The sequence below is a fragment of the Microtus pennsylvanicus genome, chromosome 10 (genome assembly GCF_037038515.1).
Source record: "Microtus pennsylvanicus isolate mMicPen1 chromosome 10, mMicPen1.hap1, whole genome shotgun sequence".
In the NCBI taxonomy this organism is placed as follows: Eukaryota; Metazoa; Chordata; class Mammalia; order Rodentia; family Cricetidae; genus Microtus; species Microtus pennsylvanicus.
Genome location: NC_134588.1, coordinates 98,290,899 through 98,316,370, shown reverse-complemented (window position 1 = coordinate 98,316,370; position 25,472 = coordinate 98,290,899). Strand labels below are relative to the sequence as shown.

The following is a 25,472-nucleotide window of genomic DNA, read 5'->3' as shown; positions in this document are numbered from 1 at the left end:
CTGTCTCTCCCCTGCATCCCCCCACCACTTCTTAAGAAGACCTTTTCCCTTGAGTGGTGAGGGGGACAGTTAAAGGACACTTTGCTAATCTGGTCAACTTCAGAAGCAATGGTCACAGCAGCCAGAGTCCCTTCACCAGAAAAGCTGAGACAGCTAAAGGTCCTTGAGCCCCGGACGGTAGTCATGGAGCGAGTAGGATGCACATTTCGTTCACCCGAAGGAGCAGGTTGATGAGAAGCAAGGGGATCTGGCTGAAGCCAGAGGACTCCAAGCAGGGCTCGCAACAGGCAGTGCATAGGTTTAGGAGGCTGAGTAGCAGACATTCTGGAAGCATCTCTGAAAATCTATCTATAAGGAGGAACAGAACTTGAAGCTCATTGTCAAAGCTAGTCTCTTGGACATAAGTTGTACATATAGCAATGGCCCTCCCTTTTATGGAGTGGGGGCAGTAACACAGCAGGGCAATAATGGGGGCTCGACTCTCAAAACATGCACTGTAAAGAGGTAAAATGATTGCATTCATATGCTAAAAAGCCTTTATTAAGCTCCTATATGCTTATGGAATAGTAGGTAGTAATACATGATTACCACATGAATGAATAAACAGACCATTATAGGCTAGTGCAGTTGAGGTGGCTGTTAATGTAATGAGGTGTTATGTGTAATTATAAGAATGGTATGTGTGTAAACTTTTAATCATGATGCTAAAGATGGCACTTGGAATTAGGCATGTACTCTTTGATTTTAAGAGTGGCTTTGAAATATCTGATTTTTTTGATCTTCAGTTGACCCTTCAATGCATGAATCAAGTCAGGAAGTCCGCCTTTTTGATGGACATTTAAAAAAAATAATGAATGAGTCTAATTGGAGACATATCCTGGTTAGTCCTAGCTACTTAGAAGATGAGACTCGGTGAATTCAAGACCAGCCTGGATAATATGGTGAAACCCTATCTCCAAATAAACAAACAAGGCTTTGCAGATGCCGCTGTCCCCTCTCACCGCTTGCTGCATCCATGGTCAACCCCACCGTGTTCTTCGACATCGCAGCCAATAGCGAGCCCTTGGGCTGCATCTCCTTCGAGCTGTTTGCAGACAAAGTTCCAAAGACAGCAGAAAACTTTCATGCTCTGAGCACTGGAGAGAAAGGATTTGGATATAAGGGTTCTTCCTTTCACAGGATTATTCCAGGATTCATGTGCGGGAGTGGTGAGTTCACACGCCATAATGGCACTGGCGGCAGATCCATCTACAAAGAAAAATTTGAGGATGAGAACTTCATCCTGAAGCATACAGGTCCTGGCATCTTGTCCATGGCAAATGCTGGACCAAACACATACGGTTCCCAGTTTTTTATCTGCACCACCAAGACTGAGTGGCTGGATGGCAAACATGTGGTCTTTGGGAAGGTGAAAGAAGGCATGAACATTGTGGAAGCCATGGAGCGTTTTGGGTCCAGGAATGTCAAGACCAGCAAGACACCATTTCCGACTGTGGACAACTCTAATTCTTGTGAGTTGCGGGCTTCTTACCCACCAGACCATTCCTTCTGTAGCTCAGGAGAGCACCCCAGCCCCATCTGCTCGCAGTACCCTGTAATCTCTGCTCTCACTGAAGTTCTTTGGGTTCCATATTTTCCTCATTTCCCTTCAAGTCTAGCTGGATTGCAGAGTTAAGTTTATGATTATGAATAAAAACTAAGTAAGAAAAAAACAAAGAAAACATTCTGAACTGGAAGAGCTTCATAGATCCTTTACTTTTTTAAAGATTTACTTATTTAGGTTTTTTTGGGCCAGGGTTTTTCTGCCTGTCCTGGAACTCCTCTGTAGACCAGGCTGGCCTTGAACTCATAGAAATCCACCCGCCTCTGCCTCCTGAGTGCTGGGACTAAAGGTGTGCACCACTACAGCCTGATAAGATTTGTTTTTATTATTGTTTCTGCGTGTGTGTGTGTGTGTGTGTGTGTGTGTGTATGTGTGAGTGTCTGGAGATCAGAGAGGGGCACAGGATGCCCTGGAGCTGGTGTTAAGACAGTGGGGGGGGGGGGGACCATTCGGTGTGGGTGCTGAGAAATGAACTCGGGATCTCTAGAAGAACAGTAAGCACTCTTAACCACTGAGCTGTCTTTCCAGCCCTCATGATCCTTTGTTTCTTGGAACTATTTGTACTATCTACTGACACAAAACCTGAGTTAGTGGACAGAATGAAAACTTCATGGCTGAGATCTTCTACGAAGGCCTTATCACTTGAAAGGGAACTAAATTATTACACCCAGTACCCTGTCTTGATGGGTCGAGTAAGATAACTGTCATCAGAGTAAGCAGGGAGTCACTGCAAAAACCATGTATATGCCATGTACAGCATACGATATTATATAACATTCTATATGCATACGATTTCCCCCGAGGCCTCTTCCCTGCTTGAGAAGGAAGTTTTAGAACGGCAGTGTCACCCTCTGGACGTTTCAGACACAGTTCCCTATTTGCTGATATGTTTACAGTTTCTTCGAATGGAAAACAGGAAGTATTACATTCTGTTTCTTACATAATGTCATGGCAAAACCTGACAGGAAAAACAAACAATTCTAAGTTAGTTATGAAGCTCAGTTTCTTAAATCAGTAACAGCCACGATTTCGGTTCATTTGTTACAGCAAACCAGGGTAGTTCGCAGCACAGTTACCTCTTAATGTGCCATGTCTGATCTTTCTCTGACTCCACAGCCGGAAATGCACAGCAAGCTGGACCCAGTGGGGCCGCGCTTTCTGTTCCGGCACTCGAGAGGCCAGTGCAGGGCGGCCTTTGAGTCTGAAATAAGACTGGACTCCATAGCAAGTACCAGGGCAGCCTGAACTGCACGGCAAGGCTCTGATCTCAAGTGTATGCCACCATGCTCAACTGTAGCTTGATTTGGGGCTTTTTTGAGACAAGGTAGGTAGCCCAGGCTTGCTAGAACTTACTGTGAAACCCAGTCTGGCTTTGTCTTTCATGTATTTGGGTGTTTTGTCTTCATGTATGTCTGCACACCCGAAGACGGTATTGCCGGGCAGTGGTGGCGTACACCTCTGATCCCAGCACTTGAGAGGCAGAGGCAGGTAGATCTCTGTGAGTTCGAGGCCAGCCTGGTCTACAGGGTGAATTCCAGTAAAGCCTCGGTCATTACACAGAGAAACCCTGTCTCGAGAAAACAAAAAACAAAAAGACAAACAAAAGAAGAAGATATTAGGCCAGGTTGTGGTGGTGCACGCCTTTAATCCCAGCAGCCAGGAGGCAGAGCCAGGTGGATCTCTCTGAGTTCAAGACCAGCCTGGTCTACAAGAGCTAGCTCCAGGACAGTCTCCAAAGCTACAGAGAAACCCTGTCCCGAAAAACAAAAACAAAAAGAAGAAGAAGAAGAAGAGGAGGAGGAGGAGGAGGAGGAGGAAGAGGAGGAGGAGGGTTTTGGATCCCATAGGACAGCAGTTATAGATGATTGTGAGCTGCCATCTGGGTGCTGGGAATTGAACTCAGGACCTTTGGAAGAGTATCAACAGCTCTTAGTCACCCAGATATCTTTTGGGCCCCCAGGCTTGTTGTGAACTCACAATAATCCTCTTCCCTTGGTCTACTTAGTATTAGGATCACAAGCCTGTGCTACCAGGCTTAGCTCATAGTCTTTTAATCATGTTATAATGAGCTAATATTTTATATACTTTTTATTTTTATTTTATTTTTGGTTTTTCGAGACTGGGTTTCTCCATAGCTTTGGAGCCTGTCCTGAAACTTGCTGTGTAGACCAGGCTGGCCTCAAACTCACAGAGATCCGCCTGCCTTTGCCTCCTGGGTGCTGGAATTAAAGGTGTGACCTGCCAACTTTCCCCTCTCCCCCAGTTCTTCACAGATCCCCCACAGACCCAACTCCATGCCCTTTCTTCCTCTCTTTAGAAAACAAGCAAACAACTAACAAACAAACAAATTAAGTTTTAAAAAAACCAACTTGAGACAGGGTTTCCCATTGGCCTCTAGCTCACAGAGTAGGCTGAACCCCAGGAATCCTCCTGCCTCCATCTCCCCAGCACTGAGGTTACAAAGTATACACAACCATGCCTGGCTTTAAAAAGAACAAACAACGTGAGTTTTGTGACCACACTCAGGTCCTGTGTCTGCGTGGCCACTTTATGGAGTTTATGTTTCAGTTTCTTTCTTTCTTTCGTTTTTTTATTTTTTTTGAGACAAGTCCTTATTATATATAGTTCAGGCTAGACTCTAACTTTCAGCGATCCTCCTGTCTCCACCTCTCAAGTGCTTAGATTATAGGCATGTTGATATACTCATCTTATGTTTAGGCTCTTAATTGCTAAGCTATCTCTCCCATTCTTTGCCATAGTTTTATGGCATCTAAGGCATGTTAAGAGAAGCAATAGTAATTATAATTATTCTATTAGAGTCATAGAAGAATATGACATTAGCACAGGTCATTCACCAAAGTCTGGGGACATATATACATGGTGAATAACACTGCCTTTTGAAAATTAAACACATGAAACCACAGAAGATTAAACAGACAGCGTCACAGATACACTTGACCATCAGTGGCTGTCAAACAAGCAACTGAGAGAGTGTGGGTGAGTGAGAAGCATAAACACCCATCACACTATTGCCAGTGCCCCAAAAACAGTCACAAGAGATACACCTGTCTGTGGCTCCACCAGCAAAACCTATCTGTTGTGATGTGCCAATCTCGCCAGCCTGGCGCTCAGAATGACCGAGGCACAGCCGGTACGGCGCAGGAAGTCAGAGGCCTGGAGTTGGCAGTTCACACAGCACAGACTGTTCTCTACTTAGAGGCAACTGTGAGTCATCTGGCTTCCCCGCCCTGAATGAAATCTCCCTTCAGAACAGCCCCCTTCACACTTAGATTTCGTGATCTCCAAGTAATCTTTCATTTACTTGGTTTGCTAAGTGTTTTGTGGAGAGAAAAAAAAAAAGCCCTGGATTGAGTGAGCATCTAGGGAAGATAGGAAATAGTGCCAGAATTGCAAATCTGTAGGCCAGGTTCCCCCTCCACCCAACAATGCTGGGGATGGAACCTAAATCTTGTGTGAGCCACTGAGCTACACTCCCAGCCTTGGTTTGTTTTGATTTAGGATCTGATCTCACTATGTAATGGAGGCTGGACTTGAACTCACAATCCTATGGTCTCTGCCTCCAGAGTGCTGGGGTTAGAGACGTAAAGCACGATTCTGATAGAATCTTTGTGCATCAACTTCTAGGATGCACTAACCACAAGCCAGTGTCCTTGAGACAAGGGAGCTCTGGCAAGCCCTGGAGCCAGAGTTCCAAGCGCAATGGTCTGGATTTCATGCCTAGGGAGGTGGATCTCTACAGGGTCCAGCCCAGCCCAGCATGAGATATAGATTAAAACATAGCTAGCTCCTGCAGGCTCCAATGGACAGTTCCAATCCAATGCTGCGCAGATGGCCCTGGTTAAACTAAATCAGTCACAGAGCAAAACCAAAAGGCATGAACTTGGGAAAGGGATAGGAGGGAGGGGGTAGGGGGGGCAGGAAACAGAGGGTATTGGGAGAGTGACTAGAATATATACAGGTAGGAAGCTGTTAAAATCCTAACTTAATTTTTTTGAACTTAAAAATAGCCAGGTGTGGCGGCACATACATTTAAATTCAGCACTCTGGAGGCAGAGGCAGGTGGGATCTCTATGAGATCTAGGATAGCCTGATCTACTGATCTACCTAGTGAATTCCAGGACAATCAGGGCTATGAAAAAAAAAAAACGGAAAAAGGAAAAAAAATAAAAAATAATTGGATCAGGGAGCCAGACTCATACTATAGTCCTAGCACTTGGGAGGCAAAGTCAGAAAGATTTCTGTAAGTCTGAAGTCAGCTTGGAATATATGTTAAGTAGTAGGCAGCCAGGAATACAGCAGAAAGAAAGGGAAGAAGGAAGGAAGGAAGGAAGGAAGGAAGGAAGGAAGGAGGGAGGGAGGGAGGGAGGGAGGGAGGGAGGGAGGGAGGAAGGAAGGGAGGGAAGGAAAGGGGGAGGGAGGGAAGGAAGGACTTAAGGAAGGAAGCAAAGAAGGAAGGAATCGTGACAGATGACAGATGCTCCGCTGTGCCTTTGTCCCCTCCCTGTTTCAGGGCAGCAGGCTTGTAGACAGGTGGGGATACCATTCATTAACTACTTTTGCCCAGAGCATCCCCTGGATGAGCGTAGTGCCGACATCGGATACCTGCAGCGAGTCTGCAGCAGCGTGAGATAGTTTTCTGGTTTCTTAAGCTGGAAATGCTTTATTTCCTTCTCACATTTTCTGAGTCTTATTTCCCCATTATCCCTACTTGTATTTTAAACTGGGCAGGACAATACATTTTACTTATTTTGTTTGCAGTTGTGTGATAAGATTTATTTTGACTAGTAGATGGTGGCACATACCTTTAATCCAAGCACTAAAGAGGCAGATGGATCTTTGTGAGTTTGAGGTCAGCCTGGTCTCAAAGCGAGTTCCAGGACAGGCAGGACTACATAAAGAAACCCTATCTCACAAAAAGAAAAATAAGGAAAGGAAGAAAGGAAGAAAAAGAAAAAAGAAAAGTATGAAAAGAAAAGATTCATTTTCTTTTTTGTTTTTTTTGGTGGTGGTGCTTAATCAGGATGACTTACTAACGACTACACTCTACACTCTCCCTCTTCGAGCAGCGTGAACAACCATAACCCTCAGGGAACCGTGGAGCCTTGTGCTCACCCACCCACCCTTGGTGACAAACTGCTGATAGCCCAATCCTGGCAGGAGTTAGAGAATTCAAGAGGGCAGTGGCCTCTTCATGACCAGAAAACAGCATTCCACAACATTCTACCCTTTCTCTTGCTCTTATATTCTTTCAGCCGCTGATTAAATTTTTTAATCTAAAAAATATGGTTTTGTTTGTTTGCATTTTTTGAGAGTAGGTTAATAGCTATTCTGGAACTCACTTTGTAGACCAGGCTGGCCTTGAACTCACAGAGATCCATCTGCCTCTGCCTCCTGAGTGATGGGACTAAAGGTGTGCCACCACATCTGGCCAAAAAAGAAAAATAAATAAAAATAAAATAAAAACTTAATGAACTCATTTATTTCTTCCTACAGAACAAATGAGAGGATGGACCTTGGGAACCATGATGATTGTCTAGGCTTGCCAACGGTTACATATGATTTTGATCAAAAATCTTGTCGTTGAAACAATTAAAATTAGGTGGTTTCTAAGAAACTTTCTGATTCTGCCAATCTATGATTTGTATATGAAACTACACACGAGATGGGTTAACCTTCGAAATCAATGGTCAAGCTGGGTGCAGGGATGTACACTGTGAGGTACCTGGCCACTAAGGCCGGAGAATCACTTGAGCCTAGGAATTCAAGGACATCTTGAGCAACATAGTGTGACCCTGTGTCTAAATGAGATGAACAGGAGAAAGAGAGAAAGAGGGGGAGGAGAAGTAGAAAAGCAAACAACAAAAATAACCACCAAAAAACTTAGAAGAAAAATGAAGGGCCAGGGCTGAGGCTCAGGGGTTAAACGCTTGCCTGGGATGGATAGGTCCTGGGTTTGGTCAATAGCACCATGAAGTAAAACAAGTAAGTGTGCAGATAATATAGTGATAGAATATAGCTTCAGATTTATTAGGACAGTCAGCCAAACAGTGAAGAGAACATTCCATTCCATGTTGCCATAGATTGCATTTATTTGTTTCTTTGCTGGGGTAGAATCAAGGGCCCCAGACAAGCTTTCTACCACTGACTGTATCCCCAGTCTCCACAGTCCCCCTGCCTCCACACCTCCTCCTCTATGTGCCAGGGTTTTGCTGTGTAAGCCAGGCTGTTCTCTATAGTTCTCTATATAGCCCAGGCCGTACACTCCTGCCTCAGCTTTCTGAGGGGCTTGACCACAGGGGTGTGCCACCTTGCCTAGCCCCCTGCTCTCGATGGCTCTAACCAGTCAATTCAATAACAAGCAGATGGTAGCCCTCAGGAATTACTAAAATAGTGACATTTAATCCTTACAGTAGGAGAGGAAACCCAGCCTTGAAGGCCTCTAGCATTGAAGGTCAGGATTCAAACTTAAGCCTTTTTCATCTCAATTCTGTGCATTTTATGACGTTTCCCAAGTGTTTGTTGTCTGTCGTTACAGGGACTGGTGGGTCTATTGCACTGTGTTACATATATGCTCTAGAATATGATGGCTTGATCGCTTGTCTGGTCCTGGCCCATGGGCCTCTGATGGTCTGGGGAGACAGAAGGCAGGTGAAGCTAAGAAATAAAAACAGACTGCAGAGGCCAGAAGAGGGACTGGAACCCCTAGAGCTGGAGTTAAGGTCATTATAAGCTACCCAGTGGGATGCTGGGACAGGATTAGAGCTCACTGGAAGAGCAGCAAATACTGTTAACCTCTGAGTCATCTCTCCAGCCGCCGAAACAGGACAATTCTGAGGGATGGATAAGTGAGAGGCTGAAGCCGGTCACCGTAGCCTGTAACCTCCGCACTTGGAAGATGGAAGCAGGAGAATCAGGGATTTAAAGCAAGCTCTGGTTACACAGTGTGCTCTAGTGCTAAATTCTGTCTAGGCCAGTCTGAGCTATAGGAGACCCTTTCTGAAAGAAAGGAGAGACTGAGTCTCACGACTCAATTTATTAAAATAAGCTCAAGAGGTAAAAGCGGCTGAAATTCCATGTACTACACTGGCTGTGAGGTGGTGTGTTTTAAAGCAGATGCCTGGTTTCCTAGGCGGACACGTGTCCATCAATTTCTCACTGCATCTTTTCCTTACCTAGGTTTCCTTAGAGACAGAGTTTTCAGGAAGTAAGTGATTTGCAGCAAATGAACCAGACTTGCAATACCACTGTCTCAGAGAAACCTGAGTCCCAGATCTCTGCTAGGCTATGATGTGGCAGTGATTAGAGGCAAGGGTGAGTGGGAGGAGCTAGAGATGGAAAGTAAAAGTGCTGGGGGCAGGCTTGATGGCTCAGGAGAAAAAGCAAATATAAATATATAAATAGACAAAAAGGAAAAACTAGAGGAAGTTCAGGAGCAAATAGAAAACAAACAAAAATCAAAATAGTGCGATAAATCACTTGATTCATTTATTCCAGCTAAAAAACAAGGTCTTTGGTCTAGAATATCTCTAGAGATATAAAATCTCTAGATTGTGGGGCGATTTTATATATATATATATATATATATATATATATATATATATATATATATATATCCTTTTTTTTAGGCAGAGTCTCACTATGTAGCTCTCGCTGTTCTGGACCTTGCTATATAGATCTGTGATGTATAATAATCCTCCTGTACACTGTAAAGAGTTGTCACTCAAATTGGCTTAGTAAAATCCTGACTGGCCGGGCGGTGGTAGCACACAACTTTAATCCCAGCACTCGGAAGGCAGAGGCAGGTGGATCTCTGTGAGTTCAAGGCCAGCCTGGTCTACAAGAACTAGTTCCAGGACAGGCTCCAAAGCTACGGAGAAACCCTGTCTTGAAAAACAAAAACAAAAAACAAACAAAAAAAATGCTGACTGGTCAGTAGTCAAGCAGGAAGGATGAGGGGAGGAGCAAACTAAGGATGATGGGAAGGAGAAAGGTGGAGTCAGAAGTTGCCATTGAGATGCAGAGGGAGCAGGAGATGAATGTGCCATGCTAATAAAAGCACCACCACATGGCAGAGCATAAATAAGGAATATGGGTTAGCTTAAAACGTAAGAGCTAGTTAGTAATAGGCCTGAGTTACTGGCAGAGCATTTGTAAGTAATATTAAGCTTTGTGTTGGTTATTTGGAAGCAAGTGGTCAGAACAGGAAAAGTCTGTTTAGGGATCTGCCTGCCTCTGCCTTCTCAGTGCTAGGATTAAAGGTGTGTGCCTCTGCATTTGGCTCTCTTTAGTATTTTTAAGATTTATTTTAAATGATGGGGGGGGGGGGTGTGTGAGGTGCAGGTAAGTGAAAAGACCCTTGGAGGCCACAGGCCTCTGATTCTCAGGAACTGTAAGCCCCCTGACACAGTGAGTAGAAACTGGGTTCTCTGCAGGACCAGTAGGCTCTGAGCCTTCTTATTATGTACTTTTTGTTTTGAATGATAAAATTGATATTTGCTCATTTATAAAATGATTACTTAGCCGACCATTTCACCCTTATGAGAAATGTAACACAAAGCAAGAAAGATGGGACTCATTGTTCACCCTGTGAGTGGTTAATCGGCAAAATCCAGGGAGGGAACTGCTTGCTGTGACCCATATTCTCCACAAAAGATGATGAAAATGTAGCCGCTCGAATAAAGACCCTTATCTTTATTTCAGACACAGCAGCTCTATTTTTGTTGTAGATGATAAAGTAACGGTGCCGCCCCATTACTTTGCCACACAAATGGACCTTTGTGCATACTCTGTCAATGAGGTTCTAAGTTCTCTCAAAAAAGACAGCTGTCAGTCACTCCTGGGATGACGGACTGAAACAGAAACAGTTTCTTGAATAGAATACTTCCATGGAGGCCCCCGGGGCCTGCACCAGCTATTGCCATGTCCTAGGCCATTCAGCTTTATACTAAAACATGGTTACACGGGTGAAAAGGGAGCGGATCAGGCGCCTGCCCACTTCTAGTCTTCCTCACAGTCCTGCAGAGGTAACAGATTTTTTTTTTCTTAGCAGAGAAAATAGTCTCAGAAGGGGAAGCAATCCAATTAAAATTATGTAGTTAGAAAAAGTAAGAAGCATTACAACTTAGTTTAGCTCCAAATAATCACATTCTTCTGTTTTTCTTTCTTTGTTCAGAACTGGGCATTGAGCTGAGAGTCTTGAACAAGCCAGGCAAGCACTCTACTGCCAAGATATACTCAGCCCTTTGACCATTTAAAAGATCATTCTATTTGTTTGTTTAGACAGGGTCTCAATCTGTACTTCAGGCCATCCTTGAAGCCAAGCTGACCTCAAACCAACAGCAATCCTCCTGCCTCAGACTCCCAAGTACTGGGGTTGTAGACATAAGCCATCGCTTCTGGTTTCCTAGCCCTTTTCTTACTTCTGAGTTTTTAAGATCATGTCTCACTAAATTGTCCAAGCTAGACTGGACTTCACTTACAGCTCAGATACAACTCGAACTTGTTATCCTACTATCTCAGACTCCTGAGTGGCTGGAGCTACAGACCTATGTCCACAGGTACAGGGGTCACATTCTTACTTCCAAAAGGAGAACACTTTGCAGCTGTATTTGCCCAAGTCTATTCTGTGACCCACCAATGACACAAGACCTACCCCAAATATAAGTGAACATCACAGCCAAGCAATTTTGATAAACACCAAGCATGTCAAAGACATTGAAGTATTATATAAAAGAAACAATTTATTCAATCAGCTTTTCTGCACACTGTTAACTACCGAGCCTACGTTCTTCTCTTTACACTTGACATTTATTACTGCTGATGATTGAAACTAATTAAAATAATCTGGTACATGCTTAAAGGCCTGAAAGACGAGGAAAAGTTGGAGAGCTTTACATTGGAGATTTAGCTTATGAAGTAATTAAGGTTAAAAAGCAACAGGGAAGCATTTTCAAAAGATGCAGTCTGTGCTCCTGGGGTAGCTGTGGGATGGGGTGGTGGGTGGGTGGAGAGAGTGAGGCAAAAAGGGAAACAGGCATGAAATAATGCAGCATATTTCCAATGCAAGTTTGTAGTTATGTGGGTTGAAGTGACAGAGAGGATTTGCCATAGAAAGGAAAGCTTGAGCTGGCCGGACGGATATTCAGATTTCGATCGAGGCCAGGTGTGGTGACATATTCCTGTAATAAGTGGAGAGAGGCAAGGGGATCCTAAGTTTAGGACCAGTCTAGACCATTAGCAAGAATGTCTCAAAAAACAAACAGAGCGAAAGATGTAGTTCAGTGTTCGTCTAGCGTGTGCCATGCCTGAGTTCAATCCCTGGCAACACATAAAGCCTCCTGCAGTGGTACACAGCAATAATTCCAACTTGCAGGACATGGGGGCAGGGAGATCAGCAGTTTAAGGTCATCCCAGGCCACATTAGAAGGTAGATTCTGTATCAAAACAAACAAACAAACAAGCAAGTGGTGCGGATCTGCCAGGTGATGGTGGCTCACATCACACCTTTTAAAAAAAAATCCCAGCCGGGCGATGGTGGCGCACGCCTTTAATCCCAGCACTTGGGAGGCAGAGGCAGGCGGATCTCTGAGTTGGAGGTCAGCCTGGTCTACAAAGTGAGTTCCAGGACAGCCAGGGCTGATACCCAGAGAAACCCTGCCTCAAAATACAAAAACTAACAAACAAACAAACAAAGAAATGAGGATGCAATTAAGTGATAGAAAATAAAATAAAATGGGGAGAGAAAAGGATGCAAAAAGGCAAGACACAATGGGGAAAAAAAAAGGAAAGAAATTATCCTCAGGAGGTTTGTAGGTAAATAGAACAGGTACGGTGCCATGGAATAATCCTCTTGTACACTGTAAAGATTTGTCACTCAAATTGGTTTAACAAAATGCTGACTGCCTAGTATCCAGACAGGAAATATAGGTGGGGCAGCCAAAGTGAGGATGATGGGAAGGAGAAAGGCAGAGTCAGAAGAGTCAGCCTCGGAGCAGGAGACGAACGTGCCATGCTAGTAAAGGTAACCCACATGGCAAGGCATAAACAGAAATGTGGGTTGATTTAAGTGTAAGAGTTAGCTAGTAATAAGCCTAAGCACTTGTAACTCACATTTAGCCTTTGAGTCAATTATTTGGGACTGGGTAGTTGGGAAAGAAATTTCCGTTTACAGTATGATTGACTCCGTTTTTTGATAGTCAATCACAGGAAAAAAAATCAGTCTGTTAGTAATGATGGGAGAAAAGATTAAAATCTGAAAGACTGTGTGTTGGTCATATTAGGTATGATGGGACAGATTATTGAATTTTACAATCTAAAGGGATTTTAAATTATTTTAATTTTTATATGTATAAGTATTTTGCCTGTATGTGTACCAGAAGGGTGCCTGGTGCCCGTGGAGGTCAGAGGGAATGCTAGATTCTGGGAACTGCAGTTACAGAAGGCAAGCCACCCTTTGGATGCTAGAAATCCAATTCTGGTCCTCTTGGAGAACAGCCAGTACTTTTAACTGCTGAGCAATCACTCTGTAGAACTCTAGGATAACTCTGAAGCCATTTCTGACAACTCTGAGGCCATTTCTGAGGCCTCTCAGCAGTAGTGCTCCCCCTCCCCTGGTAACCTAACAACTGCACCTGCACATACTCCTTGTGAGTGTTCTCCAAATAGAGCTCTGTTCTTGGAATTGGGACAAGATAACCCACAGATGTCCACAGATGTTTTGACTCAGTCCCTGGGAAGGGGGCAAGGTGACCCTCGGATGTTCCCTCTTACCTCACCTGATCTGGCAATTGCTCTCCAGCCCATTATTGGAAATAGCCCTTTGAATAAGCCAATCCCAACAGTTAAAAAACAACCCCCCGAGTCCCCCCCCCCCTTGTTTCTATGGCTTTTTGCTTTAAAAATAGCTTGTAACAGTTGTTCAGGGTCTTTTGGCTTCTCGAATGCTGAAAGACCCTGTTGTGACAGAATTAAATCCTCTTGCTTTTACATCAACTTCACTGTGAGAGTGTTTTCTTGGGGCAACTCCTCAGTAATTGGACTCTAGGGTCCAACAACCTCAGCTACTTTTACTACCCCAGGACTTTTCTAACATTAATAAACGTCAGCCTAAAGAATCAGTCAGTTCTTCACTTTGGTCCCCTTGGTCTTCAGATGATTGACAGCTAAAGCCCAGAAATCACCTTATTTCCCTGTTACACCAGCAGAATTCCCAGGCTGAAAATCTTTGTCTTTTTCCCAAAGGATGGAAATGTAGGCTGTGGAGGAAGGCAAGGACAGAAGCTAACATGTATATGGGACAAAGGGATGCTTTCTGTTTGAAGAGTCTGTTTAACAGGGCTCAAGGCGATTAGATGTCCTGAGCTCAATCCCCAGCATCAAATGGGCATCACTCAGTTGGTAGAGTGTTTAGCATTCATGAAGCCTGAATTTGATCTTCAGAAGCACCCAAAACTGGGGACGGGGGTCTATTACTGTAATCCCAACACTAGGGTTAAGGCCAACAGTACACGAGACAGTCCGTCCTTCCTCCCTCCCTTCCTTCCTTTCTTCCTTCCTCCCTCCCTCCCTACCTCCCTCCCTCCCTCCCTCCCTTCCTTTCTCCCTCCCTCCCTCCCTTCCTTCCCGAGACAGGGTTTCTCTGTGTAACAGTCCTAGCTGTCTTGGAACTCATTTTGTAGACGAGACTGACCTTGTACTCGCAGAGATCCTCCTACCTCTGACTCTCCCAAATGCTGAGATTAAAGGTGTGTGCCACCACCACCTGTCCTAACACAACCCAGTCACCACCAGCAACACCACACCAGACCACACAGCTCTTACTGTGAAGCCATCCTCTTTAACTTTGTCCTGCCACGATTTAGAATACTACCTTGGGCAAACAAACTTTGTAGCTTGCTGTGGATAAAGAAAAAAACCATAAAGGTAAAAATAGTATGTTTCTAAGAGGCAGCTTTATCTCAAAAAACACATAGGGAGAAAGTAACCAAGATAGGCTTTACTGATTAAAACAGCTCACTAATATCCTCTGCCCACTCTCTTTCCTGATCCCTCTGTTTGTTTGAGACCTGTAACCCTGGAACTCGAAATGCAGAGCAGGCTGGCCTTGAACACATAGAGATCCTCCCGACTCTGTCTGAGTTTTCTGCAACTCAGTATTTGTTTGAAAAGTATTTGGTGCTAGAAGTATCTTTTCAAGGAAAGAAACTAATAACCTACAGAAGAAATCCCTGAGGCGAACTGCCAAAATGATACAGTCTAGAAATGATACAGTCTAGGGATCTTAATTGAGTTCATTTTCACTGCAGTTAAAGAATTAAAATGTGGCACATGCCTTTAATCCCAGCACTCGGGAGGTAGAGGCAGGCGAATTTCTGTGAGTTGGAGGCCAACCTGGTCTACATGAGCTAGTTCCAGGACAGGCTCCAAAGCTGTCTCGAAAAACCAAAAAAAAAAAAGAAAAAAAGAAAAAAGAAAGAAAGAAAAAGGCTATATGTAGTCTTCCTCCCTAGGATCAGTCAGTTTGAAGACAGATAAGACAGTTGATTGACTGATCCCATATTGTTGTGTGATGTGTCCTCATCAGGCCTTAACCTTACCAAACCAGACCATCGGCAGGGGGTTGAGAAAGAAGCTGGCTTGCTTGGAAATTCGCCACAGCCTTTCTCCCTATCTGTCTGCTTACTAAGGAGTCTAATCCCAGTCTCTCAATACTAACAAATGAAAAAACAAATCAAAAAGGCAACATAAGTTTGGCGTCTTGGAACCCAGAACTTCGTGCTTGCTAAGCACGTGCGCTAGCAGAATACACCCAGGATCTGATAGATGACAAAAGATTAGACTTTCTGAAAAAAAAATGAGTAAACGTTTCTCAAGTCTGGGGTACGCTTTTTGCATGAAAAGTCGGAGCACGGAACGGAAAACACGAGGCAAGTGTAGCAGTCAAAGAGGAAAGATGATCGCTTGGCTGCCAGCAGGAACCGCCGCCAGAATACCCGGGGCCACGAGCTTGGCAAAACCTGCCACTCCCTACGCCACGCCTATCACGCAAAGCACCGTGGGACTTGTAGTCTTTCTCCCATCCACTCCTAGGAGGCGGGGAGACCCTGCCTTTTACGTAAATGAACCTTTCTTCCCAAAGCAGTCTGCCATTTCTCTCTTTCCGCAAGGCCTAGCAGGGAGAGTTTAAAAATTCCCGCGGAGTCGGCACCCGAGGCCGGAACCCTCGCGAGAAGTCCGGGCCCCGCAGCGCGATCTGCGCTCGGTTCCCCGCCCTGGCCGCGATCCTTCTCTCGGCGGAGAGGCGGTGTGTGGGGTTCGGGCAGTGCGCCCGGGTTACTGCGCAGAGCGCGGCCCGCGCAGTGCCAGCCCAGTAAATCGAGTCGCCAGCGGCGCGGACGCGGCGCGGGCAGCGGCCGAGTTCGAAGCCGGGATTGGACGGCAGGGCCCGGAGCCTGAGGGGGTCGGAGAGTGGCTGAGCGTGAAGCGGCTTCCGCGGGCGGGGGCGCGCGCCGGGCCGTGTCTCCCGGGAGATGCTGTGACGGACTGCACGGAAGGAGCAGGCGCCGCTGCTCTGGGCGGCCTGGCCCGCGGGCTCAGGTAGGACGGGGAGCGGGAGGCCCGCGCGCCGAGGGCGGGGCGGTCCGGACGGTGAGGCCCTGGCCTAGGCCGGGCGCTTCGCCGCGCAGGGAAAACGGCGTCCGCGAGCCGCGACCGGTGCGGCTCGTTCCGGCGCTCGGGCGTTAGTTACATAACCTCGGTGGCGAGCGCTGGCACATGGCGGCAGAGTCGCGGCTCCGCGCTTATCTCCCGCGCCCGTGGTCCGGATCTCGGCCGCCCGGGGTGGGCCTGACTCAAGACTCCGACCCGTCTTGGTGGAGCGGGTCGATGGAGACCTTTGTGGGGCGTTCCCCGCCGACAGCGGCCGGCGCTCTGAGTCTCTCCTACGTTGGCGTGTGCTCCACATGGTCCTGTGCTTGGCTCCGGTGAGTCCTGGGCGGGGAACAAAGTTTGACTCTCGGTGGCGGGTCGTGCGGGCCACAGGAGTGAATGGATCTGGTACAGCTCCTTTAAGATGACCGTGTCAACAGCTCGTCTGCGAGCTTTAGGGGCGATTACTTTTGCCTTTGGTTGACACTTCGGGGAGTCGGTTATATTTGCTTTTAGAATTGATAGGTGGACGCGATCTGTTTGAGACAGGTGGTTTTTGTTGACTTTGTGGAACGGTTCTTTTTGATACCGTGAAGGATCGCATTCTGGTCCTCACATGCCGGGCAAGCGCTCTGCCACTGAGTTGTGTCCCCAGCATGGGATCGGTTGATTTTTGGTTCCCCAAACGAACGGCATTCATTCTAGAGGTGTGTTGTTATAGGAAAATGAGCGTTGTTATTTTTGTTTATTTTTGATGCCAGTGACCGAAAAGCTACCACCTCGCGCATCTTAAGCACGCGCTCCACCACCGATCTCTACTTCAAGCCGCTGGCCTTTTTTGTTTTTGTTTTTAAAAACTTGACAGTTGGAGACACATTTCAAAGAATGTGGGTTCTTTAGAACGAAACATAATTTGGCTCTTGATATCCTAAAGAATCCACGGGCTTTAAGAACTGTCTTTGAGCTTTAACTGTCAGCTTCTTGGAAGACGGAAGTTACTGGAGTGAGTTTACTTATTTCATGTGGTGTTGGACAAACGCTATGTGAAGACTATTCTGTGATTTATTTTGTACTTTTGGTGGTTCTGGGGATTGAATCTATGACCTCATACTACACTGCTAGGCTCAGGAACCATCATTGAGCTACTCTCTTTTTACTTTTTTTTCTCTTTTTAGAGACAGTCATCCTACGTAGACCAGGCAGTCTTTATGCACGCCCCTTCCCTCAGCCTGGGAAATAGCGGGGATTACAGGTGTGAGGCACATAGTAACTTAGTATTCAAATGTTACCAATTTTGCAAGGCAACCTAATTCTTTTGTAAACATTTAAAGTTGGGGCATATATTTCCATTTAAATAAAACATTGCCCTTTTAGATCCTAACTTCATAAATTAAAGGACTCCAAGAATGAAGTGTTCTCCGGGGTAGCTTGTCTGTTAGCATCTCTGTAGAGTGTCTATTCCGGCCAGCCTTATCTCACGGATTTTTTATTTCAGCCATACAGAATCAGCACCAGTCCTAGGCTCACATTCTTCAAAAGGTGTTTGACCTTCAGTTTGGCATGCCAGCTTAACTTTTTTAAATTCTCACGTTTTAAATCCTGCCCCTAAGTACCACCTTTTGGCTATATTCTTTTTTTTAATCTCAGTTTGTTTTTCACAGCATATGTATCTCTGTTGTAGCATTTATCCCTGTGTCTGATAGTGTGATTATGAAGCCCTCTTGTAGAAAGTGAACTTCTAGAGGTCAGGAAGTAGATCTCTGCCCTTGGAGTCTACTTTCCCCAGGAATGATGGTGGGAAATGGAGGTGGAAAATTTAAGGAGTTCAGGTCCAGCCCAGGCTTCATGAAATTCCGCCTGAAAATGACAAGCAACGAGTAAAGCAGTGGGTGATTAATGTTTGGATTAAAATAGAAAGAAATGGTCCACTTGCTCTAGATCAGATACTGTCTTTGGTGGTAGAATTCATTTACTTTGGATATGTACATATTTCACTTCAAAAACTGGTTTATGGTATTTTGTTTAAATGTCTTAGCCTTATAGATTTTGTTCTTCATAATATTTAAAAAATAGAAGAAGCCAGGCAGGGGTGGCGCACGCCTTTAATCCCAGTACTCGGGACACAGAGGCAAGCAGATCTCTTGAGTTCAAGTTCAGCCAGGTCTTCAGAATGAGTTCCAGGGCAGTCTCCAAAACTACAGAGAAGCCCTGTCTCGAAAAAAAACAAAAAAATAAATAAAGTAAAAGACTAAATATCGAGGGTTTTTAAAATTACATTTATAATTTATTTTGACATATACCTTTAATCTCAATGCTTAGGAGGCAGGAGGAGGATATCTGAGAATTTGAGGCCAATTTGTTTTACAACACAAGTTCTTTCTCCCTTTTTTTTTTTATCTGATTATATATAGTAGGCGGCTTCAGATTGGATTCTAATTCACCCTGCCTTGTCTTTTTCCTGTTATGAGTCTTGAAATTCATGAATGAAAATCTAGTGTAGTTTTCCCCTCTCTATATTAAACTTAATCTTGCTGTCTCTTTCAAGTGATTTTTTTTTTTAACCTGCTTCTTTACCTTTTGGACATTGAAGCTGTTGCTGAAGCAGCAAGCTTGTATAGTAATTTTGATAGCATAGACTAGAATTAATAGCTGTGAACTTTATTTTTAGCTAAGGTCTTGCAGTACATCCTTAGCTGGTCTAAAACTTACCATCTAGGCCAGACTGGCCTGGAAGTTGTGCCTTCCAAACATCAAGATTATAGGTTGGTGGCACCATGTTTAGCCTGAGGAGTCTGCCTCTTTGGAACTCAGAGTGCATTAAACAAGATAGGCACACCAGGACTAGATTTGATAGGTAATATTCAAGACTAAAGCCAACTTGTCTCAGGATTCTATTGTCTATCTCCCTCCCATCCTCTCTGCTTTTCATCTCAATCATTCAGAAAGATGCTTTTGTATTTAACCAGAATTTTTGGTTTTATTTTGTATGTATGGGTGTTTTGCCTGCATGTGTGTATGTGTACCACACACGTGCTACAAACCTGGTGCCTGTGGAGGTCAGAAGAATGCATTGGATCCCCTGGAACTGGAGTTGTATTGGTGGTTGTGAGCCACCATGGTGGTACTGAGACCAAACCTGTGTCTTCCCCCAAAAGCAAAAAGTGTTCTTAACCACTGAACTATATATCACAGCCTTATTTTTTGGTTATTTACAACAGAAGTCACAAAGGGACTTTAGTCTTGTAAAAGAAATTAAAGATATTTTAGATTTTTTTCCTTTCTGTCTAGTAAAAGACATATTAGATTCAATTTTTGAGGTTTTGCTGGGGATTTTGAACATTACAGAGTCCCCCCGCCTTTTTTTTAACTGAAAAAATTTTCAGGGTTGAAAATGTTAGTTCAGAGGTATTGGGTTTAATTCCCAGCATATTAAAAGGAAAAGGAAAGCAGTGTGGAAAAAGAGGTAACTCTGTGGGATAGTCCCGTTTACCTGAAGTATTTTTTAGGAAATATACACACACACACACATATTGGTTTTTTCGAGACGGTTTCTCTGTGGCTTTGGAGCCGTCCTGGAACTAGCTCTGTAGACCAGGCTGGTCTCGAACTCACAGAGATCCGCCTGCCTCTGCCTCCCGAGTGCTGGGATTAAAGGCGTGCGCCACCACCGCCCGGCGGAAGTAGATTTTCGTAGCGGGACTATGTTAGACCCATATGTACACACTTACCTTACTTTGTTTACTGTTGTATGTGGCTCACTTTCCCTCACATCCATCTGACAAGAAATAATGAAGTGTACTGTTCAGTAGAACAAATATACTAATTTTATTTTTAAAAAACTATTTACAGTGGAAGCATGCAAGACTTAACAGCTCACGTGACGAGTGATCTCCTGCACTTCCCAGAAGTGACTGTTGAAGCTCTCGGAGAAGATGAGATAACGCTAGAGTCTGTGCTGCGTGGGAAGTTTGCTGCAGGTAAAAACATGGATGAAAGTTCACTATTTTGGGACTACAGCTCAGTGGTAAAGTGTTTGCTGTCTGGCCCTACTCACAGTCCTACATTTAGTTTCCATTACACTTCACACGGACATGCACACCTATACATACATGCTCATACATATACACACAACACACATGTGTGCGCACAAATGACCGCATGCACGAATGCAGAAGGGTCTCAACAGTTCAGAGCACTTGCTACCTAATCATGAGATCAGAAGGTGGGATTTTGGGCCACTCATAAACCAATAATTTCAGCTTCGAGAGATCTAACATTGTTTTGGCCTCCATAGGTAATCTCATACTCTCATACAGAGACAAATACATCCACACATAAGTACAATGAAATAAGTCTTTTTATTTGTTTGTTTTTATTTTTCAAGACAGGGTTTCTCTGTGCAACAGCCCTGGTTGTCCTGAAACTTAGTTCTTGGAGACCAGGCTGGCCTCGAACTCACAGAGATTCTCCTATCTCTGCCTCCCAAGTGCTACGATTAAAGGCATATGCTACCACTGCCTTGCTAAATAAAATTTTTTTTAAGAAATTGAACAGTTAAGTTTTTAAAAAAGTATTTATTAGCATCTATTAAAAACCAACTTAGAATATTATATAATACCTATAGTTAGGTATGTAGAACTATATTCTTTGGAACAATCATTAAATTTATGGGGCAGTGTGTTCTAATTGTTTTTCTTATTTAAAACTCAGTGGGATGGGGAGAAAATTCATTATAGGCATGAAGACCTGAGTTCCCAAATCTGCAACATATATGTAAAAGTAGGGCATAGTAGTATATACCTAATCCCAGCATTGCTGTGAGGAGACAGGTCCTCCCCAGCCATTGTAGTCAAAATGGGGAGCTCCAGATTCAATGAAAGACAAAAATAAGGTGGAGAACCGTAAAAGATACCCAAAGTTAACTCCTGGTCTCCTTATGAGCAATTACACATACACACATGTATATACACATGCCTAGCTATACACCTATAACCCTGGCATTGTGTGGATGGGGCAGAAAGATCACTGGGGCTTGCTGTCTGCCATCCTAGTGCCAAATTCAGTGAGAGGCCTTGTCCCAAGGGAATGAAACAGGGCACCCAATACTTCCCTCTGGCTTATGCACTCATTGATATGTGCAAATGCCTATAACCTCATTTTCTTATCTGGGAAGATGTTAATGGTTCTAAAAAAATATTTCCCTGCAAAAAATTAGCATGCTTATTATAAACTTTTAGGGTTTTTGTAGTTTTTATTATAAACTTTTTTAGTAAACTCTTAATTTATTATTGTTAGGGTGCCTTAAATCTCAGGAGTCCGCCTGTGGCTGGCCTTCCAGGGAACAAGGCCATGTTGGCTTCTTAACATAGGTACATTTTAACATTTTCTTCTCTCAGCAATAGAAGAAGAAATGACAAAAAACAAAACCAACTAAACATCTAAAACTGAAAGGATATACCAGCCACCTGACATTGTGGTACTATTCATTTCTTGAAGAGACTGTATGTCAAAATGTAATAGGTGTGCATATATTTCAAATGGTACAAAGTAATACTAGATTCAAATTAGAAGATGGCCGTTCATCGTGAATCTCTAAAATTTCCACTGAGAAAAACTATATAGGTGGATTTATTTTTTTAGGGTTTTTTTTTTTTTTTGGAATAGGAGTGTCATGTGCCATGACATATGTACATGGAGGTCAGAGGACAGCTTTGTCAGAGTAGTCCTGCTATTCCAAATGTGAGTCTCAGGGATTGAAACCAAATCATCAGGTCTTCACACACTGAGTCATCTTGCCAGCCTGAAAAGTCTCTCTTTAAAAGGCCATTTTTGCTGGGCAGTGGTGGTGTATGCTTTAATCCCAGCACTCTGGTGGCAGAGACAGATCTTTAGTTCAATACCAGACTGGTCTACATAGTGAGTTCCAGGAGAGCCGGGACTACATAGAGAAACCTTGTCTCAAAACAAAACAAAAAGCTATTTTCTTTTCTCTCCACACCTCCCCCCCCCCCCCCCCCCCAGTACAGGGTTTCTCTGTAGCTTTGGAGCCTGTCCTAGAAACTAGCTCTTGTAGACCAGGCTGGCCTCTAACTCACAAAGATGGCTGCCTCTGCCTCCCGAGTGCTGGGATTAAAGGTGTGTACCACCACCGCCCAGCAAAAGCCATTTTCAATGGTGTTGTCAATTTTGAGGGGTTGGAGAGATGGCTCAGGGATTAAGAGCATTGCCTGCTCATCCAAGGGTTCAGAGTTCAACCCCCAGCAACCACATGGTGGCTCACAACCATCTGTAATGGGGTCTGGTGCCCTCTTCTGGCCTTCAGACATACACACAGACAGAATATTGTATACATAATAAACAAATAAATAATTTAAAAAAATTTTGAGTCTTATTTGCTATGGGGTGTCTAATTACACACAGTAGTAAAGATTTATTTTTTATGTTTTGAATGTTTTGGTTGCATATATGCATGTGTACAGTGTCAGTACAGGGCCCTTGCAGGTCACAATTTGCTGGCGACTCCTTGTCAGTTCTTCTGGTCAGAGTCTCCCCAGCAGGAGGGGCCCCATAACTCTTGCAAGTTTAGCTTTCCCAACTGGGTACAAGTTTGTTTACTCTTTAAATCTCCTGGGGATAGGGTTTCCATTAGAAGAAAATTGTTACAGGATAATAATGGGCATTGCCATGGTAGTAGTAAAGTTACCGTCATTCATCTAATAGTTGCTCACATGAAAATGTAGGGTCTGTTTAGTTTGGGTTTTGTTTTTCCTTGACACAAGATCTCACTACATAGTTCCCTTCTTGATGTGTCTCCTAAATACTGGAATTACAAGCATGCCCCACCATATCTAGTTTAGGATTTATTCTTAATTCTTTTTGTTTGTTTGTTCTTTGTTTTAAGTTTTTGCTTAGTGGGTGAGTAACATTCAACAAATTAGATTGGTATTTACCTACTTTGGGCTATCCAGTGACTTTAAAGACAGAGGAATGCAATTTGGATAGGATTAGGAGACAAAGAGAGGATTCTGATATTTTCTGTTGTTATCTTCTAAGTTTATAAACTCTAAGATTACCACAACTCCTGTTTTGTAGTTCTTATGTCTCTGAAATGTTGGGTTTTCCAAGGCGTGCCACAATACCTGGTCTTAGGAGCTACTTATGTAGACTTGGGTTAATTTTTTACCTATATGACTTTAGATAAGTTAAAATGCATTAAACTTGAGGTTATTTTATGTTCTACTGAGCTGTGATAAGGAGTAAATAAAATGATGAATTTGGGTACTAGATTTGTTATGTTGCAGTGGCATTGCAATAAACAGTGATTTTGCTTCTTTTTTTTCTCCATAGGGAAAAATGGACTAGCATACTTAGCTTGTGGTCCACAACTTGAAGTTGTAAACTCTCTAACCGGAGAGCGGTTATCTGCATATAGATTCAATGGAGTAAATGAACAGCCTCCTGTAGTCCTTGCAGTGAAAGAATTCTCTTGGCATAAGAGAACTGGATTGTTAATAGGATTGGAAGAAGCAGAAGGGAGCGTTCTGTGTCTTTATGACCTTGGAATATCAAGAGTGGTCAAAGCTGTTGTTCTTCCTGGAAGGGTATGTACTATTTAAGATACTTTTGCTCTCTAGACTGAAAGCTTACAAGATGTGTTTACCTTAAAGACTATTTTAACTGTACCTGTACAATTAATATTTTCATGTAATTATCACTTTCAGTATAAAGTTCAAAATTTATTTTTAAAGGTGGTGTGTGTGTGCACGCACATGCATCACATGCTCGTGTGGAGGTCAGAGGACAACTTGTGGGACTCGACCCTCTCCTTTTCCTTTTATGTGGATCCTAGGCATTAGATTCAGGTTGTCAGACTTGTATCATTTTCACCATCTTACCAGCCCCTTCAGAAATTCTAATTTAAGATGACCAGGCATGGTGGTACACACATCCTCACTCAGGAGCAGAGACAGGTGCATCTCTTGAGTTCAAGGCCAGCCTCATCTATGTGTATAGTAAGTTCCAGGTAAGTTAGGGCTACACAGTGAGACCCTGTCTTAAAAAAATAAAGTAAAACAATAAAAAACTGAGTATAACATTTAGATTGTCTGTACCCCTCTTTTAAAAGATTTTGAAATTTATACTGAGTGGTGTGGTGGTGCAGGCCTTTAGTCCCAGCACTCAGGAGGCAGAGGCAGGGGGATCTTTGTGAGTTGGAGGCCAGCCAGGTCTACAAGAGCTAGTTCCAGGACAGGCACCAAAGCTACACACAGAAACCCTGTCTCAAAACAAGTTTTTGAAACTTAATTTGTTATGAGTGTTTAGTATACATGTGTCTGTATACTGTATGCATGCAATAACCATAGAGGCTAGAAGAAGGTATTGAATTTTCTGGAACTGAAGTTAAAGATGGCTATTAGCCATCATTTGGGTACCTCTGGAAGAGCAGCCTAATTAGCCATTTCTTTAGCCCTGATTTTACCGCCTTTGGTAGAAAATACAACAAACATCTTGTCTGGGGTGGTGTGCACATTGGCTCTTTTGCCATTATGTTATTTGGAAGGTTTCTTAGTCACTGTTCAGTTGTTATTGAAGAAACACTGACCAAGGCAAAGGCAACTCTTAGAAAAGAACACATTTAATTGGGGACTTGCTACAGTTTCAGAGTCTTAATATGGAGGGAGCATGGTGGCATGCAGGTAGGCATGGAGAAGTATTTGAGAGCTACGTACAACCTGATCCATAAGCAGAGAGGAAGACAATCTGAGCCTTTGTGGGCTTTTGAAACCTCCCCCTCTCCTCCCTGTAACACCCTTCTTCCTACAAGGCCTAATCCACTCCAACAGGGAAACACTTCCTAATCCTTTTATTCTTTTCAAACAGGTCTACTCTCTGGTGACTAATCAAATAGATGAGTTTGTGGGGGCATTCTTACTCAAACCACCACAGAAGGTTAAACTAAAATTTTCTGGAATGATTAGTTTACATTGGGTAATTCTAAAGTGACTGCTTAAGAGTGATAAAATAAAACATTATAGGTTTATGTTGTATAGTTAACAAATTTATGATTTTTAGGTTTGTGTTCCAAGCTTCAATTTCATCTTTAAACAGATAATTGCATACAGTTCAGTAAAAAGATTATATAAACATTAAGTGAGCATTTATTAAATGACAAGCATAGACTAAGCTATCAATAAACATCAGT

The 25,472-nt window shown here is 43.6% G+C and overlaps 1 protein-coding gene and 1 pseudogene across 2 annotated transcripts in view; both read left to right on the top strand.

Moving 5' to 3' along the window:
• Positions 1-1,015: 1,015 nt before the first annotated feature.
• On the top strand, positions 1,016-1,706 carry LOC142858399 (peptidyl-prolyl cis-trans isomerase A pseudogene; annotated as a pseudogene).
• Positions 1,707-15,832: 14,126 nt separating this feature from the next.
• Ahctf1 (AT-hook containing transcription factor 1) overlaps positions 15,833-25,472 on the top strand; it is a 56,002-nt gene continuing 46,362 nt past the window's right edge. Inside the window, exons 1-3 of one of the 2 annotated variants that reach the window (XM_075989291.1) lie at positions 15,833-16,219; positions 20,120-20,247; positions 23,618-23,871. In XM_075989291.1, the coding sequence (XP_075845406.1) occupies positions 20,127-20,247; positions 23,618-23,871 (375 nt within the window). In that variant the 5' untranslated portion in view covers positions 15,833-16,219; positions 20,120-20,126. The remainder of the gene's footprint in view (positions 16,220-20,119; positions 20,248-23,617; positions 23,872-25,472) is intronic. The other variant, XM_075989290.1, reaches the window with a different exon arrangement.